An 18385-nucleotide genomic window follows, 5' to 3' on the forward strand; every position below is an offset into this window, starting at 1 on the left:
ATCCCACTGGATTTAATTGATAGGGTTACTGACAATAGTGGCAGCTCCTGATGTGCTTAAATGATAGCTCTGTATAGCATCTCTTGGTGGATAAGAAGAAATTATACCTCTTTCTATATATATATGGATGGGGAGAGATGGAAGTGTTTTATCTTAATAGGGTAATAATTTAGTATTGTGGTTATCTCTGTATGTATATCAAACCAGACTTTCCAATGTATTGTGCAAAATTTTTTCAAATCTTAAGAATTGTCATGAGTCTGGGGCAGGCAGACAGATCACCGATACCCGTTTAAGTACAAGTCAGAGGTGAGGAAGCTAATTCGAGTTTCTCTCATTCACTGTTAGAGGACACAAAAAGAATTATTGATTGGGAAGATAAGACTGTGTAAAAGAAAGCAAATTTAGCAGTTCTGACAGTTCTCTCGATATAGAAGGATTAATTAAGGGGGTGGCATGGATTGGATGTCTGTCTTAGGCAAAGTAATAACACCACAGTTTGATTTTTTTTTTTTTAATTGGAAATATGTAGTATTTACTACTATTATCAATTATATAATTGTTTTTGTAAATTTTATATGAAGGAAAGAAGGGTGGGAAAATACATTCTGTAATTACAAAGTACCAATTGACTTAGGATCGTACGATATCTAGAGTGTCAGGGAGGAAATGCTGGTATTCAGAAACTAGAAAAGAAAGAAATATTTTTAATTGGTGTGTGTAGTGCAGCTCTTACTTATTGCTCAGCCACAGCTTTGAGACTTACCTATGACTTTCCCTGCTTTTTGAATTTCTCAAAAAATCAATTGTTTTGCTAGTTCAGAAAATAATTTGTGAAAATCTTGCTAGCACATTTCAATAAATGGCTGGTTCTCTGTTCATACCACATAATATTGTTGTATTTTAGCAAAGTGGAAGAAATAATTATGATTTAGATCCTGTCAGAATTTAAAAACTCAAACTTCTAATAGTTAAAACCAAGAAATAACTTCATTATTGGAGAAAAAAGAGGTATATTTGTGCCATATAGCTTTTTTTGAGGGATGTGGTAAACAGGACTTGATGCCAGTGGAGAACAAAAACTGACATAAGTAGATGGCTTAAAGAGCTATGACATATATCACTTTGTGGTGCCTACATGGATTTCTGTTGAAAACTTGTAGAAACATGGTAAATTGAAATAAAACAAGAAGTTTCAAATTATATTTGTTGTGGCTCCATACTCACTTTATAGATGCCAAGTCAAGTAGTCAGAGGGTTTATTTCTGACAATGAGAATCTTTTTCTGTTTCTATTCTTTGACAGCCACGAGCTGTCGCTGGTTTTCGAGGAACAGTACGATATGCATCAATCAATGCTCATAGAAACAGAGTGAGTATCTTAATCTATAATCATATCCATCTCATGTAGCTGAAAGCAGTAAAGCAGTTGCTATCGATTTCCTTTTTTGTATTAGGTATGTATTTATTATGTAGAAATTAATGCTTATAAAATTTGTGAAAGGATAATATACTTTACAGTAGTCAAGGGCAAAAAAAAGTTCTTGTAGAAATAATAGTGGTTTTAAGTTACCTTTGGTGTTCAATTGTATTTAAGTTAATAAATTAAAAAGGTGAAGTTATTGAGTTTTCTAAAATATGTCCAATATGTCATCTTAATGTCATACACTGAAGAAAACTGAATAAAACAGCTCTGCCAGTACAGAGATTTGCAGTGTTCTTTCAGCACACTTCAGCTTCTGTTTTGTTTCTCTGTATCTTCTATGGAAATTTACTTCTATGTTTATACTTAAAACAGTTGCTGGATATAATTATACAAACTTGTTTTGGAGTGTTCATTATATTAATCTTTATATATAATAATTTAAGTCTCCAGTGCAGTAAAGAATCTATATTCCCTTTTGTCTTAAGTATTTGTAAGAAGCATTAGAATAATATTTCTTTTTTACAGGAAATGGGTCGGCATGATGACCTCTGGTCCCTGTTCTACATGTTGGTGGAATTTGTGGTTGGGCAGCTGCCTTGGAGAAAAATAAAAGATAAGGTAAACGTAGACGTGAAACCAAAGATCACAAGGGAGATTTACTTCTGGATTGCAAGCAAATGCTGTGATAAAGATTCCACTAAGAATCACTGGTTGATTAGTTTTCATGTTGCATTTTCCAGTGTTCTCTAGTGTTAGTTCTCATTGGTCTCATGGTTAGTGTCATGGTATGAAAAGCAATCAAGTTTCACAAACTGTTCTAGTCAGGAAGTGGATTGTGCTTCTGGTTCACAAATGTTTTAAAAGGCAAAAGTAAGTGTGTATATGCCACTTATTTCATTTTCCTGTTTTCAGTTGAGTACTTTTTGATTTCATCTATCACACATTTAGAGTTTCTTATCTATTTTGATTATTTGTGAAATGGGCGTTTCTTATTTGCTGGTGAACAAAAGTGAATCAGTCAATATGCAGTAGTGCCTTTAGTCACGTATCATAGGTGAGGTGTGTGAAGAAGCAACGTCTAATTAGCCTATTACATCTTTCGACTTCTTTTGAAATTAGATTGAAACAAAGTTACTCTCTGGCAGATGGTAATGTGGTACATTGGTAGTGTCTCTTTTTTGGTTTTGATTTACTCATCTTACACGAAACAGGAATCTTACGCAATATATTGTGATAACCAGATATACACCAAAAAGTGACTGAACTTCAGACAATGCAACAGGATATTTAAACCTTTAAAACATGCTTTTTAAAAGGGTTGGAGTGTCTAATGGCAGTCCTTGATATCAGGCAGTATACAAACGCAGCATAAAATTAAATGGCTTTTCATGTTGAGTTTGAAGTTTGTACATTATTTTGCATGTGTACTGAGGGCAATGACAGAATCTCTTGTCTTGCTATCTGATCTAGAATGGCCTTCCTCAGGCCGTCCTCCTTCAGTGTAACGTACTTACCCATCTTTCTGGCCAGCAGTGTATTGAATGGCTGTAAGATACAGGGTGAATATGTTGTAGCAGAGAATGAATGTGTATTAATGTTTGTTTTGTTATTTACTCCTAGGAGCAAGTGGGCTCCATTAAAGAAAGGTACGAGCACAGACTTATGTTGAAACATCTTCCTCAAGAATTCAACACCTTTCTGGATCACATTTCGAATTTAGATTACTTTACAAAGCCTGATTACCAGGTAAACATTTTTACTATTTTGTCTTTCTGATTTTTAAATATCAGAATTTTATGCTGTTTCATCTTCAGTTTCCTTTGATTTCATTGTGTACTCTTGGTACTGATTATGGATTGTGACACCACAAAGTTATTTTAATGACCATCTAGTGCCACAGAAACTTTGCAGTTCAAAGATGTCATTTTTTTCCATTTGGGAAAGGTAAGGCAGTTAAGTTTCTAAAAAAATGGACAGTTGCTTTGCAGTTGGTATTCTGTTAGGACCGGGTGCTATCCTACTATCATAGCCTCTAGTGGGTACTCTTTAAGTTAAATCAATCAGATAGTTTTGTCAGTGATAGTCATTCTGGCAGTTTTCCAAAATCTGGAGCTCAGCACCCATGATATTGTATTGGATTTGTGTGGTGGGGTTTTCGTAGCGGGGTGGAGGGGGGGCTACAGGGGTGGCTCCTGTGAGGAGCTGCTAGAAGCTCCCTGGCTCTAAGTTGGACCTGCCTCTGGCCAAGGCCAAGACAATCGTTGATGGTCGTAGCAGCTGTGTGCTAACATATTTAAGAGGGGAAAAAAACCCATGCTGGCTGGTTTTATTTAGAGCAGTGAGAAAGTGCTTTACTTTTCATAGTCATTTAAGCTCCGGTCTCTCCTAACTAGTATTTGTTGTAGCAATGTTAGTCATACTTTCTATATGTGTCATTACTGATAAAAACACAAATGGGTTTTGATTTTTAAAATAAAACAGAATTTTGCATATCGTAAGTTTGAAACTTTGGAAAATGAGAAATGGTTAATATAAAGAACTGTCCGTTTTTTTTGAATTTTTTGTCAGTCAAAATCTTAAAGAAGAGCCATGTTAAAGTATTACAGGAGGATATTTCTTGATTGCTTGGTCTCCTGGACAAAAATGAAGCTTATTAACTTTTTTCTTCATTTTTAGCTTCTCATGTCTGTGTTTGACAACAGCATGAAAACGTTTGGGGTTATTGAAAGTGACCCTTTTGACTGGGAGAAGAGTGGAACTGACGGTTCTCTGACAACAACAACAACTTCAACCACACCTCAGTTACACACTCGTCTTACTCCAGCTGCAATTGGGTATGTATGCACATTGTGGTCACTTAAAAAGCAGCTGCAGAGTGCCAAAGGGAAATTAGCTCCATAATTCAGGTTTGGTTTTTTTTTTTTTTTTCCTGCAGGATGTTGAATAAATAGAGGAATAAAGGTTTGGGGACATTTGAACCCTCTTTAGGGTTCCTGTTTATACCATCCTAAAAGACCAGCGCTGCAGTCCTAAATTTATAGCAGTGAAAAACAGTAGCTCAGGAAATTGCATGTAAATTTGTAGTCCGTCATTTCATAAATCATATTTTGTGAAATTAAATGACGTGTCCTGAGTTTAACTGCCTGGAAATAAACCCGTTGTTTTCTGTAAGCCTGGAGTAAACTACTAGCTGCAATTTCCTTATGACTTTGAAAAATGAATGGATCTTTATAGGAAATTTGGAAATAGATTTTGGTCTTGTTTAAAATAAAATTTAATGTGGTCATTGAGACCTTCTGTAATTAAGTAAGTTGGATGAGATGTGATATTTAACAATACCCATAACTCATCTCAGGGGATTGGAGAATATAAGAGATGTTTATGGGTGAGGAGGAAGACTTTGTGCCTGTTCTAGGCCTTGAGTAGATCAACTTTTTTCTCTGAGAGTCACAGAGGTTGTGACATGGGCATGTTGACAGCGTAGCAAGGCTGAAAACTACCAAAATTTCATGTAGAATGTATTAAATTTCCGGTATTTCAAGGTAATTGAAAAAAAGTGTTAAAATAACCGTCAGTCAAGACATTAACTGGTGTTAATATTACACAGGTGTATGGTGTGCACTGTTGAACACACTGAAGTTGACAGGGATTTTGAGTGTGATTCAGATCCATTATCACACTGGATCATACTGGAGTTGATAGTCTTGGCTGCAGTTAACAATTTTGGTGACTGTAAAGTAATTACTTCTAATCGACCTTCTGACTTTTTTGGAGAAGCATTGCTTAGTTTCAGATACTGAGCTAAGCCTTAGCCCTGTTTAGCTGCAAGTCAATGGGACTACAGAACTTGAATTAAAATGTAATGTCTTGTTAGTATTATGCTTATGTTTTGTTTACCAATAACTGGACCAAAATAGCACTTTGATGGGAATAGTGATTAAAACTGCGTTTAGTGTGCTAAGTGATCTCTCTTCCTCACACAGTACATTCTGTTATTCTACCAAATTTTTGGGAAAAGGAAACTATATTATGAAAGTTGCCATTAATTTTTTTTAGTAGAAAAATGTGTGTAGAAGAGTCAGTAGGGAAGATGAGCCTGGACATGATCTCTAACAAATTTTCTTAGAAGTTGCTTCAAAAACATTAAAAAAAATAGCTTCTAAGTTGTTTATTTTTCTTTACACCTTTTGTTATGTACCTAAATTAAAGAAATATAAAATGTGAAAGCCAAGAAATAGGGGTTTTTATATTAAATAATTTACAGGATTTAGTTTTCTACAGAAGCATGCTTTTGCTTGTAACTTTTTGGTTTTTACTTTATTTTATTAGAGTAGAAAATAATTTAGCATAGAAAATGTTTTCAAGAAACACGTTAGACTCTTGAAATTTTTACCTTTCTGATTTTTTTTTTTTTTTACACTACTTTTGTAGAATTGCCAATGCCACTCCTATCCCAGGAGACTTGCTGCGAGAAAACACAGATGAAGTGTTTCCTGATGAACAGCTCAGTGATGGAGAGAATGGTATCCCAGCTGGTGTCTCACCAGAGAAACTACCTGGTTCCCCTGGGCATCAGCGTCCTCAGGAAAAAGATGTTTGGGAAGAAATGGATGCAAACAGAAACAGAATAAAACTAGGGATCTGTAAGGTACTTATAAATCTGCATTGTGAAGACCATCTTTGAGCAGTTTCCTGTCCTCACAGTGGACATGAGATATAATTAATAATGCGGTCATACTAATATTGATTAGCCAGAATGGTCTAAGAAAACAAGATTTATGGTTGAGCTAACAGATTTTATTAGAGCGATTTATGTACTGGAAGCAGACAAAGCTTCTGGGCCTTGTGTCACTGTATCAGGTCTTTATGATGAATAGTAGATTGCTGATAATTTGAGATTATTTGTATTTTATTCATATTCATGTCCTTCAGACATTATTTTCTTGCTCACCAAACCAAAAGCAGATTTCCTGCATCTTGCATGTGTGGAAGTTATATACTGAATATACAAAAACCAGTTTAATGTTATTATTCAGTTGACAGATTGGCAGTGTGATTGGCAGTATCCATTTAATTCACTTGGTGTTTTTGTCTCCGTAAGATGTGATAACCTTTGTACTGATCCAAAGAGGTTCATGGGCTAGTCTTTAGAAGAGAATGCTGCTTAATTTTGAAAAGTGGTCTGTGAGAAGTGGTTCCTGTGTCCCTTGCTCACAATCACAGCATGTCATACTTGGGCAAATGTAGCCCTGTTTCTTGATGTAAAAATGTTTTGAACATGAAGAGGGATCTGGTACTGAAATGTTCTTCAGCTAGGAGATCTGTCTCCTTTTGAGGCTGTTACTTCTTGTTTACTAGAAAAAAATGTATTGTGGGAAAGAATAAGGCATGGTGCCTCTTTTCAAATGTGCTTATTTGTTTCTTTTTTACCAAAGAGGGAGAAAGGAGATTGTTCTGGTTTTAAAAAAAGGCAATTTCTATTAGTTACACCTGTTGAAAGTATGTTAATGACTTCCCACCTCTAAATGATGTCCAGTTAGTATACAAGATGGAATGCGGTTGGACTAAAACATAGTTCCAAGTCACAGAAATATCTAGTAGATTTAGTATATAACAGTGTGAGAATAATAAAGATAGCTTGGAAGCTAACTTCTTTTTAATAAGACCATTTGACTGTAAAGCAGACTGAAGATGGTACCAAGTGCCCGGTTTCACACTATTATTAAAGAAAATTTTGGAGATGGGTGTGAATTATCAGAGTAAATTTAAGTGTACTACGGGATTTTTGAGGCTTCTCTTCTCAGACCTACCCAGAACCAGTATATTACTAGTATTTTGTCTATTGTAGGTGTGTGCTGAAGAGCATATCTAATCTACCTTAACTATGGCAGAACTTAAGGACCATTCCAAATAGAAATTGGCTTATCACAGGCTAAAAACGTGGATGGTATTCACCATAGAGTACCTTGTCTTCCTCTGTTTTGCTCCTCCTAGTGAGTTATATTTTTACTTTACTTTTTGCACAGGCTGCCACAGAGGAAGAAAACAGCCATGGGCCAGTGAACGGAATGCTTAATGCACCGAGTCTTGGTTCTCCAATTCGTGTTCGCTCAGAGACCACCCAGATAGACAGAGATGTCCCACTGGTGCGAAAGTTACGTTCAATTCACAGCTTTGAACTGGAGAAGCGTCTGACGTTGGAGTCAAAGCCAGACACAGAGAAATTTCTTGAGACCTGGTAAAGAAATTATTTTATTCTTATGCTTAGACCTTTTCAGGATATATAGTTAAGATACTGTCATCTTTCCTCTGCCATGTGAAAACCAGGAATGGAACTGCTGAGTTATGCTTATGCAAGCTACGGTGAAGTATTTACTACATTCATAATAATGCTCGATTAATGGATTTCACCACTTGGCAGCTTCTTCAAAAAGATTAATGCTAGTATACAGTTAAAGGTGAACTTCCACAGTTGAGAACTTTTTATTTCAAGACCTAGTTGTGTAACCCAGATGTTTATTACCTTTCTCTTCAGTGGGATACTCCTCACAGTCAGTACAACTCATCCTAAATAAGAATGTTGACATCAGGTGTTCAATAGAGGTAACATGGGATTAGATTATGTGACATGAGAAGGACAGTTTATAAGAAGTGGAGTTATGAAGTAAAGTTAGAAATCTACCTGCATGTAGCAGGTTTAGTTATGCCCAAATGTGTTGCGCCAACATAAAAAAAATCTTGATAGAAGACAGAGGTCTTAAAATGGAATTTGAAGGTAGAAAAGAGACATATGTATGAGAACAGATTCAATCAATTTGGCTATGTGTAGAAAGAATAAGGGGAGATGGACACAGTGAAATTTGACTAATAGGCAGAGGCTGAGTGGGTACAGTAGAAGACAGCTGAGATGCTGACAGTGGCAAAATCCTTCTAAATACATCATAGGGGGTTAGGAATTTGAATTTGTTTGATGAAGCAAATTATGCAAAGCATAAATATGGAATCAATCAAAACGGTCAATAATAATCTTCTTGAAAGCCCCTACTAACTGCTGCTGGAGATATCTGTTTCTTCTGTTCTGCTTTGAGTCTCTGCTTTGTAGCATAAATTAAGTACAGTGGACATCTGGTGGTAGCCTCACCACTGAGTTGGTTTCCACACACTGTTCTCCTTTCTGGTAATTACATTTACGATACAATGATACATTACAATATGTGCAAATTTCTAAGACCATCCACCCATTTTGACTTGACGTCAGTGTTGTTTGTCTCAAATTATGGAAGTTTCACCGATTGTAGATTGTTCTTAAATATGACAACAAATTGTTATATAAATGTAGTTTTCCTCTACTGAAAAAACCCTCAAATGTAACTTACAGTATTTAATTAATTCTTAACTAATTCACATACTATCTTTTATTAAGTTTGGAGAAGATGAAGAAAGACTTGAACGCTGCAGCAGAGACTCCGGGTGCTGATGTTCCACCTCTTCCTCAGAAAACACCCATTCCTAGACTGCCCGCATGGACCATGTTTGGCACTATGATGAAGAATATCTTCCAGATGCTTCAAAGCCTGTGTCAGCTAGTTCTCCAGAGCATGTTGATGGTGTTATGAGTAATGGATTTGTAGCTGTCAACTTAAACTCCTGCAGGCAGGAGGTTGATTCTAAGGAATGGGTGATAATAGATAAGGAACGGGACTTGCAGGACTTCAGGACAAATGAGGCTTTAGGGCACAAAATGACTGGAAGTCCCTCAGATGAAGAGCCAGAGGTACTACAAGTTCTAGAGGAGTCCCCCCCAGAGGAGCGGTCCGGACAGGGTGGTTGGGCAGGAAACAGTGTCCATGCCAAGAACCAAACCTCAGGGGTGGAGTTTGTTCTAGCCATGGAGTGTCATCCTGCTGCTTCCGAACAACTTACAGATAAATTGGAACTTCTCTCTGGAGCTGCTGGACAGCTTCTTGCAGCCACCCCTACAAGTCCTATGGAAGCTCAGGCAGAGGGAGCACTCACTCCGGTAAGAGAAACGGTCGCTGTTTTACTGAACATCTCTTTATTCATAATTATATGAGGAGATAGTAACGGAAAAGGCAGTGACTGAAATACAATAGTGTAGCAGAAATTCCTAGTTTCATCAGATATAGGATTTGATTCTTGAGGAATGATCTTCCATGTTCTGTTGAAAAAAATTTACGTTCTCCCATGGAAGTGGCTATTAGTTCTGCAGGTACGATCCACAGAACTGGCCTCAGTAGACAAAATAAAATTATTATATGTATATTTTATATATAAAGAAGCTCCTTATGCAGATTTCTAATCAAATATATATTTAAAATATTTGGAGTATCTAAGCATTAAATTATAATATGTAAAATACTACTCTAGTGTTTTAGGAAAAGCCTGAATGGCTGAAATTAAAGAAACAGAGTTAGTTGCTTGCACCATCATTGACGTAGTGCTTTCTTTTGGAATTCCCTTTGTTTCTTCTTGTTTCTTCTGAAATTTGTAATGTTTCTTATACAAACAATTTCTTGGCTTTTATAAATTGTTGCTGCTTCTCCCTTCCAAGATAATTTTGCAACTACTGCTTTGCTGCCTGAGTTTTCGCTAAGACAGATTGCTTTGCTTTTTTTCTCCTCTGTCACTGATTCTAAGCAATGATTTCTTTGGCTTTACTTGAGGAGGAAGTGAGATTAATGGTTAAGTGGTTGCGAATCTGCTCCTGGTTTTATTTCTCCCCCTTTTTCAGTAGATGTTGTGTCATCTATGATATAAAGGACAATGCTTTCAATCTCCTTTGAGCCAAGAAACCTGGCTGTACTTCTCCCTGACTTATCACCACTTCTTATGAAAGTTACAGCCAGCTCATTAGAAAAAGAAATTTGTCACCAACCACTCATTTATTATAAGGTGTAAAATATCCTTTATGGTGAAAATTAACTACTTAATGTAATTAACTGTAGCTGTACAGTAAAATTTCAAATATGCCTAGATTCTCACGGAAAATGCAAGATTGTATCTTTCATGTAAGATCAGCTTTAGATATCATACCCTGTGAATTATGTAGTTTATAGAAGATTCATTTTGCGTGATTCAAAATACAGAACTGTGTTAAAAGAAAATTTTTTTTGACTGAAATATTAGTTACTTGAAAGAGTTTTTGATGGTTTAGAAACTTCTAAAGGTGAAAGATGAATTTAAATTGCTCAGTTGTTTTCAGTTGTTCAATTTTTGTACTTTAATGTTAGTTTTAGTAAAACAGAGAAGAAAGAGGAACAGTTTGTCCTGTACAAAATAATAGTTATCAGGTGTTTTTATTCTGAAGGCCATTGAAAAACAGCTTGCAATTTTGTATGCAAATGCATTATCCCACTTTATGTAAACTTACCTCTTTTTGGGGAAATAGCTGTTTTACTTGAAACTGAAAGAAGAGATGATATAAAAGTCACGTACTACAGTGCAAATAATGGACAATATCTTTATCTGCAAGGGAAGAAACTTCTGAGCATGGGAGCAAAAATAGTTATAAGCAAGCTCAATTAATTATAAGATGTATTGGAAGAAATACTGGTTGGAGTAGACACTAGGGTGAGATTATATTTTAGTTTGGCTTTGCAAGCAGGTAAAGGATATTTGTCATGACTTCAAAAATGAGGGAAATTAATATGGTTTTATTATCCTGGAACGGCAAGTAGTGCTGTGAGGGCAGGAACAGGAACTTCCTGTTTTGAAGGTTAATTGTGTGGAATTGAAAATATAAACCAAACTGGGAATAAAGAAAAAATAAATTATTTGGCTGGTTTAGAACCTGGGAGCAGAGTGTGTCTATGCAGTGTGTCTGTTCCAGCTGTGATGGCAATTTGTGGTAGTCTTTCATCTACTTTACTAGCCCTTGAAAGGCAAACAAAGCCCAGGAGGATATTTGGGGGTGAGTTGTTCTTTCTGCCCTTTCTTGATGGTGTTCTATTTCATAAAAGATACGTACATATTCCTTAAGGTTGGTACTGGAACCTAGCTGTTTGTAATCATCCTAATCACTTCACAGGGAGACAGCATATATAACTGTCTTCATACAGTAGTTCTCTATTCCAGAGCCCCGGTGACCTTAGGGAGCTATTTGGTAGAGTCCTTTTCCTTCTTCCTCAAAGCATTTACCCACCTGAAACTGTTCTCTGAATGTGATCCTTGTTTGTGGATCAGATGATCTTGTTCTTTAGTAATTTTATCTAGGTAGTGCCTTCCTGACAATACAAATAATGGACAAGGGGTCATATTTTACTTTTCTACTTAGTTTTATGGCAACAGTACTAAGAGCAGGCTTGGATCCAAGAATATAAGTTTAGGACTATAAGTCAAATTACTTAAATGTTACTAAAAGGGGTTAAAATAGATGTTGAAATTATAGTAGTCTAATAGCTTAATATAATTTCCGAAATGGTTTACTCATTTCAAATGGCTTGAAACTCTAGGACATGTCAGGATCTGTGGTCATCATGCTTGTGAATATACCTCCCATATGGATTTCTAGTGACCTGCTTCACAATCACTTAGGTGAAAGTATGATGAATTGTATTCTTTGAGCTTATTCTGATAAGTTTGCTAAATATGCAAGCAATTACTTTAATGGTGAATGAATAAAATAGTTTTCCTGTTTTATATATTATTTTATTTTTCATTTTTACTTTGATGATCTTCGTTATCCTTTCTTTATTTCTTTCAGGGCTTTATTGCTCACTGTTTAAGTAGTAAGTAGTAGCAAGGATGTTTCTGTACAAGAAACTGGAAGTTCCTATTCTCACCCATAATTTTATTTTCTCCTGAAGGAAAGAAATTGCTGGTCTGCAGCCCTTCCATTTGTAGATAAATGTTCTTCCTGAAATTGTGTGTGTATATGGACTTCCTGTAATTGATGATAATATTATTTCTTACCTGTTTCATGCAGCATCAGCATTCTAATAAGAATGTAAAGTTGTAGCAGTTCAGGATAGAAACCTGAACTCAAAAAATAAGAGAGAAAAATGTGTAAGTTACTGGCTTGGGGATGAACAAGTTTCAGGCATAAAAAATTACAGCAAATTATGCTGTTATGAAAAATCCTGCAGGTAAGAGAACTAATTTTCATGTTATCAGTCATGGTTTTCTAGTCGCAATACAGATTCTGTGTGCTACCAGCAAATGCCAGTTTAATCTGTCTCAGTCATGGGCACATGGTCACATCTCTGTGGAACTATTCAGAGCGTGCTAGGATATATATGCTGCCTTTATGCTTTCATAATGTCTTTATGTTAACTTGGGCTGTTAGGAGGATGGGCAGTACCAGATTTGCTGTAATATCTGCTGGTATGAAGTTAATCTCTTAAAAGAATTTGAACTGATCTAGACTAATGATGAATTTATACTGGAGCAGCACTTTGCATCATACAGCTCTGGTTTTCTTTTCCTTAATCTGGTGCTAAGAGCCTAAAGCTGGACTTGCTGTGTTTTTGAACCGTGGCCTCATTAATTCACTGTATCTGTATTGAATTGCAGTGAACTCCATGCAGCGCATGACAAAACTTTGCGATGTACATTTGTCAAGCAGATATTTCACCAAAGAAATAATAATAGAGTTGAAGTAATTGAATACGTAACAGCTAATTCAATTTTCTTCTTCACTTTATATTAAACAACAGTTTGCTCTGGTCACACTTTGTTGACAACACAATACCATATATATATATATATATGTGTATATATGCATGGTTATAGAAGAGGTTTGACTGTGTGAACCTATTTATTTTTATTATTTAGAAAAAATGCTGAAATTAGCATTTTGTACATTGAGGTACTATTATGTTTTATCAAAAACCTGGTCTTAAATTTCCTTTTATTTCCGAGTTCTAAGTCATTTAATTTCCATGTACCTTCTATCCTCATTTGCTGCTTTTATGAGACACTGGAAGTACCTTTTTTCCCCAGTTGAGAGACAGCTATGCATTACGGGAACTGAACCTTTAGCATTGACACAATTGAAAATACCTTTCCTTGGAAACTGAAATGCTTGATAGGTGCTCTTGATTTCCAAGAAATACAGGTTAGAATTGCAAATACCATGATGGGAAACAGAAAATCACCTTCATGAAACTTGCAAAAAGCTTCCATATCTCTACTTTTCATGGTTTTGTCCAAATATACTTGGAACAAGGAATTGCAAACTGTATGTAACAATCTCATTTACAGGTACTCAGATGTGTCGCCATCAGTACTGCAAAGAGTCAGTTGCATGTCAAAGCTATCGGTTTATTAGAATAATGAATAACCAATTTGAAAATGTACTTTCTCTGAAATTATTAGTTTGGAACACTTTGACTTCACAGTTCCTGTTTTTTTTTTTTTTTTTTTTTTTTCTTTTCCCCGCTCTCTCTTTTCTCAATGCGTGAGTGATGTAGTTCAAGATGAAGCAATTATTCGTGTATTCTTCAGGCTAGTGCATCCTTCTAGTTCAATCCCATATTTGGGAAATTTCATCAAAATTATTTAATCTTGCTGACTAATCCTCTCAGCTACAGTTCTAAATGTATGCTGCTGTAGCTGTAGTTGTACAGTCACATTTGTAAAGCCTGCAATGGGTGTATATGCTAAAAGTATAGTAATCTCGGAAAACAGTCGTTTTGCACCCGTGTGCTGAGTGCTTGCAAGGACCAGTCAGCAATCAACTAGTTTGTGTACATAATGTCCTTGGAACAGACTGCATTAATTTATTAAATTTGCCCTAGATTGTTACTGACTGAATCAGTGAAAGTAGGAGACAGATAGAGAAAGGATGCTCACTTTTGAATTTGATATTGGATTTTTTAAAATTGATGGAAAATGTGAAGATAAGATTTAGGAATCCTCTTAAATTATCAGCTCTTAGCCTGTGAGGGAGTTGTGAATATGGTCTTGTAAAAACTGCATATAGGCAAGACATAAATAAGAATTATTAAACTATTGATTTTTAAACTTTATTTTCTTCCCTGCCATGTTGTTCTCACAGCTCAACTCATCTCATATGCTGCATTTCTCCACTCCAAGAATTTCAAGTCCCATCCTCCGCACCATGAGCCCTATAGCCTATCTATCCATCCACTCGGACCCTCTGAAAGAGGCTGGTTTACCAAGGAGTCAATCAGCTGAGAGCCACTCCTCTTCCTCCCGCTCAACTGGTCGTAGGCAGCTTCCTGTCATTCCCTGTGGCAACAAGTTCCCCCCTGTCATTCGCATCTCAAAAGCACAACTTCAGCAGGTGAATAAGCCTTGTCTTCATAAAAGTGACTGCATTGTAGCAGTCATCTGCAAAGTTTAACATTTTCAGTTGCTCTGCACAGTCTGGTAGTAGGCATATGCTAGTCATACTGCTATACACAACATCCTAAAAATATCTTGAAAGATCAAGGTAGGGAATGAGAATGGATCTGGTTCAGGAATAGAGTCAGGAATACTTTCTGAGGAAGATATATTGTCCTACTTAGAGGTAAAATCAGAGGAATATTTAGAGAGCTGTTACTCAGGTTATGTTCTGGAGTACCAAGCATCTGAATGTTCTGGAAGATAGATTCACTTCCTCAGAGGGATTTTCTCTTGTAAAAGGTAGGATTATAAAATCTAGAAAACAGATTGTCCTGTCTTTCAAAACTAAGATTAAAATATGTGTTTTTTAATGAGGTCCTGTAATCAGCACCAGGTGGATTTTGAGTTGGGAACACATATTAAGATTTGGACTAACTTAAATTATTTTAATGTGAGAAAAAATGATCTAGAGATAGACAAATTGCTGCTTTGGGAATGAACAAATAACGAATTGTTCTACTGCTTGCAGTATACAAAGTGAAGATGGGAATCATCAGGGGTCACATCTAATGGAAAATGTCACTAGAGAAAGGGGACTTTTCATAGTTTTGTATTCCCAGTTTCATTCTGATATGAAAAAGATGAAGGCTTAGTATTGTAATTGAAGTTAACCATAATTTGTATATTAGTCACAAAAGTATTTGTTAAGCAGCATGAGCTTGCATTGGCTGGTAAAGCAGTATGACATAGCATTAATGCTTAAGACTGTAACATATCATCATCATTTTACCATTAATATTTCATTTGGATTATTTTTTGTCTTGCCTTTATTTCCAATGTATTTTTTAGTATAAATATTTCTATGTGAAAGACGTTTTTTTCCCCCCAGTGACGCATGCACAGGATTATTGATATTAAAAGTAATCCATCAACATTAGCTTCTTTCAAACTTCCATAGTATGAGTGGTGAGTAATAACAAGGCACAGAAAGTAGCTAGTGTACTTACGTCAGCATTTTATCTGTTAACTCAAAAAGCAGTGGTTTTTTCCCTGCAATTCCTGGCTGCTTTTTATCTCAAGATGAAAAAAATAGTTCTGCCCTCAACGTATGGAAGTGGACAAACAGTGGCTCCCAGATGTTCATTATTGAGGACTTGATGGGATACCAATATACCACATTCTTCATGATGACTGATGTATTGACTAGGGAAAAGGACTGAGGAGAAATCAACTCATTAAAAGTTAAGCTTCAGTATTTTTGAGGATTAGTTTGTATCCCAGGATGCAAAATGACCTATTTTTTTTCCTGTGTATCTGCAATTTAAATTTTCCTATCAGAATGCATTGTAGGTATAATTAGCAAACTGCTCACAATACTCAAAGAAAGTAGGTTGGCACAGAGGACCTTCTCTGGCTTCCTTAGTACCCAACAAATGAATACAGCTGCAATATTTATAGGGGCTGCGAAGTGATATACTTTCTTGTCATGTGAAAAAGAATTGGTATTGTACCAGGTACTGCTCCTGAGTGGAGTGAGGATTATGTGTAGCATTATTCTTTTTGCTTGGTAAGTCCATGATTGCTGTGTTCCTTTTCAAGCTGTGATTTTGAAAGTCCTGACTCTGTTGAGAATTTGACTTCCAGTTTTTCATTTTCTGTGGAAACTCCAAGCACGTGATTCTTTATTTCATTCCAATAAGGAAGACCTGGTGTACTTTATGGCTCAGTGAAGAACTGAAATACTTCTGCAAGTCCTTCTCTTTTCTACGATGCAGTATGTTAGGTACTTTAACAAGCTAGAAGTTCCAGAAGCATGAAAGATGAATATGCATGTTAATATCCTAAAGCTTTTTGCCAGTTAGATATTACAAATATTTTTAATGTTGTTCTATATTGTTCTTTGTTTATTTGTTCTTTCTATATTTGTTACTGAATATATTTTCATATATTTCCTGCTGTTTGCAGTTTGGTTCAGTATTCGTAAGTAATGAGTTACAGAGGTCAGGGATCTCCGCTGTTGAATTTATTTTCACATATTAAAAAAGAAAAGATGATACATTTTTTCCTGAAATCAAGCAAAGATATTTTCTTTCCTGATTGTTGATGAGTGAGTGTTCAGGAGCTGTAACCCACCTTTCTCTAGTTTGACATCAGATAGAGGTGGTCATGAAATTTCTGTATATTCTCTGCTGACTAGTGCAGAGAGGGTATAGGATGTAGGTCTATAAAGAGAACTCATCTCTTACCATACATGTATTATGGAAGAGTATTAGAGTATTTTGCTTCAATTTGTCTTAGTTGAGAGGATAAAGAAAGCATAAAGAAAGAGTCTGGCAGCATTAGAGCTGACAAAAATCAGAATTAATTCTTTGACTGCACTTGAATCTGTAGAGTGGGACCAGAGTGCTATTAGCACCCTTTTCCTCTATAACATGGTCAAATTGTACAACAAATCCTCTTGAAACATAACCTTTTTCTTTCTTTCTGTAAACTTTTTGGACAGGTAAGTTCTTTGAAGTCTGCTCATTAGAGGACTGCATAGAGTGTTGTGTGAGGTCACTGGAAAAGGTGATGTGAGTGCAGCAACCACTGGCCAGGGCTGTGTATGAAGACATTGCTTAGGTAGGCATTATGCTAAGCTGTAACTGTGTCTTGAGGAACAATCAAAATCAGAGACCTCAGAATTTGATCTCTGTGTGGTTTCTCAGCTCTAGTTCTTCAATAAGACAGTGAACACCTCTTCTAGCCATGGCAGCGGGACCCCCTTTTTTAGCCAGGGCAGCCGTTTAGAATACTTCTTAACTGGCTGCTGTACAATAAGATTCAGCCCTTAACAAAGGTGGATTCCAGTTTTGTGTGTCATTCTGGCATATTTTAATATTTTGATTTGTTTAATATATATATATTTATATATATACAAGGGGGCTAATTTTAATGTTATGGTTTTTTGGTTATTCATTGTGTTAGGGAAGAATAATCTGTGTCTCTCAGGTTATGCGGTTGGAATTAGTTGGCACTTACACAAATATTTTCTCTTGTGTGTTAATTTTCCTAATCTACTTTACTTCAACATTTAAAAAATTATTTTATAGTTATGTAGTTATATTATTAGTTACAAAATGCTCTGAAATCTTCCCACACAAGATGCTATGGCAATGCAAACCATCATATGCATATTCGTATCCAAGATGAGAAATAATATACTGATCTGAGTTGAAAAATTTACCTTAATTTTTAAGCATCTCACTGGAATTCAGGGATCTATGGAAGAATAAGGTAAGACTTCTTGACATGTTCAAGGGGTATTTAGAGAAAGAATGCATATTCCTTATAGTTGTCATTTTATTTTGGATGTTTTAGGTTTATGAGCCAGGAATGCACGTAAATGTTGTAAATTTTGCCATTTTTAATGAACTATTTTTGGCAGGTTTCACTAGTCTGCAATAGCAAGAGATTCATTGGTTTTTACAATTAACAATCCCTTTTATAGCCACAAATAAACAAACAAAATCCCAAAGATGATCCTCTCTTGTTACAATGTTCTTTTAAAATTATTTTTAATTTGTCAGTGGCATTAACTTGAAGTTGTTGTGTGCATTAGGATTGCCGTAGAACTCAGCTAGTTAAAACTCTAGTTTAGCATTGTACC

The 18385-nt window shown here is 35.8% G+C and overlaps 1 protein-coding gene across 1 annotated transcript in view; it reads left to right on the plus strand.

The window, feature by feature from the left end:
* Positions 1 to 18385, plus strand: part of LOC104467888 (tau-tubulin kinase 2-like) — a 65018-nt gene that overhangs the window by 32064 nt on the left and 14569 nt on the right. The window contains 8 exon segments of the mRNA XM_010081857.1: positions 1306 to 1371; positions 1951 to 2043; positions 3046 to 3171; positions 4102 to 4259; positions 5857 to 6073; positions 7452 to 7663; positions 8849 to 8934; positions 8937 to 9445. Of these exon segments, the coding sequence (XP_010080159.1) occupies positions 1306 to 1371; positions 1951 to 2043; positions 3046 to 3171; positions 4102 to 4259; positions 5857 to 6073; positions 7452 to 7663; positions 8849 to 8934; positions 8937 to 9445 (1467 nt within the window).

Source organism: Pterocles gutturalis, unplaced genomic scaffold, assembly GCF_000699245.1.
Source record: "Pterocles gutturalis isolate BGI_N339 unplaced genomic scaffold, ASM69924v1 scaffold22186, whole genome shotgun sequence".
Classification (NCBI taxonomy): Eukaryota; Metazoa; Chordata; class Aves; order Pterocliformes; family Pteroclidae; genus Pterocles; species Pterocles gutturalis.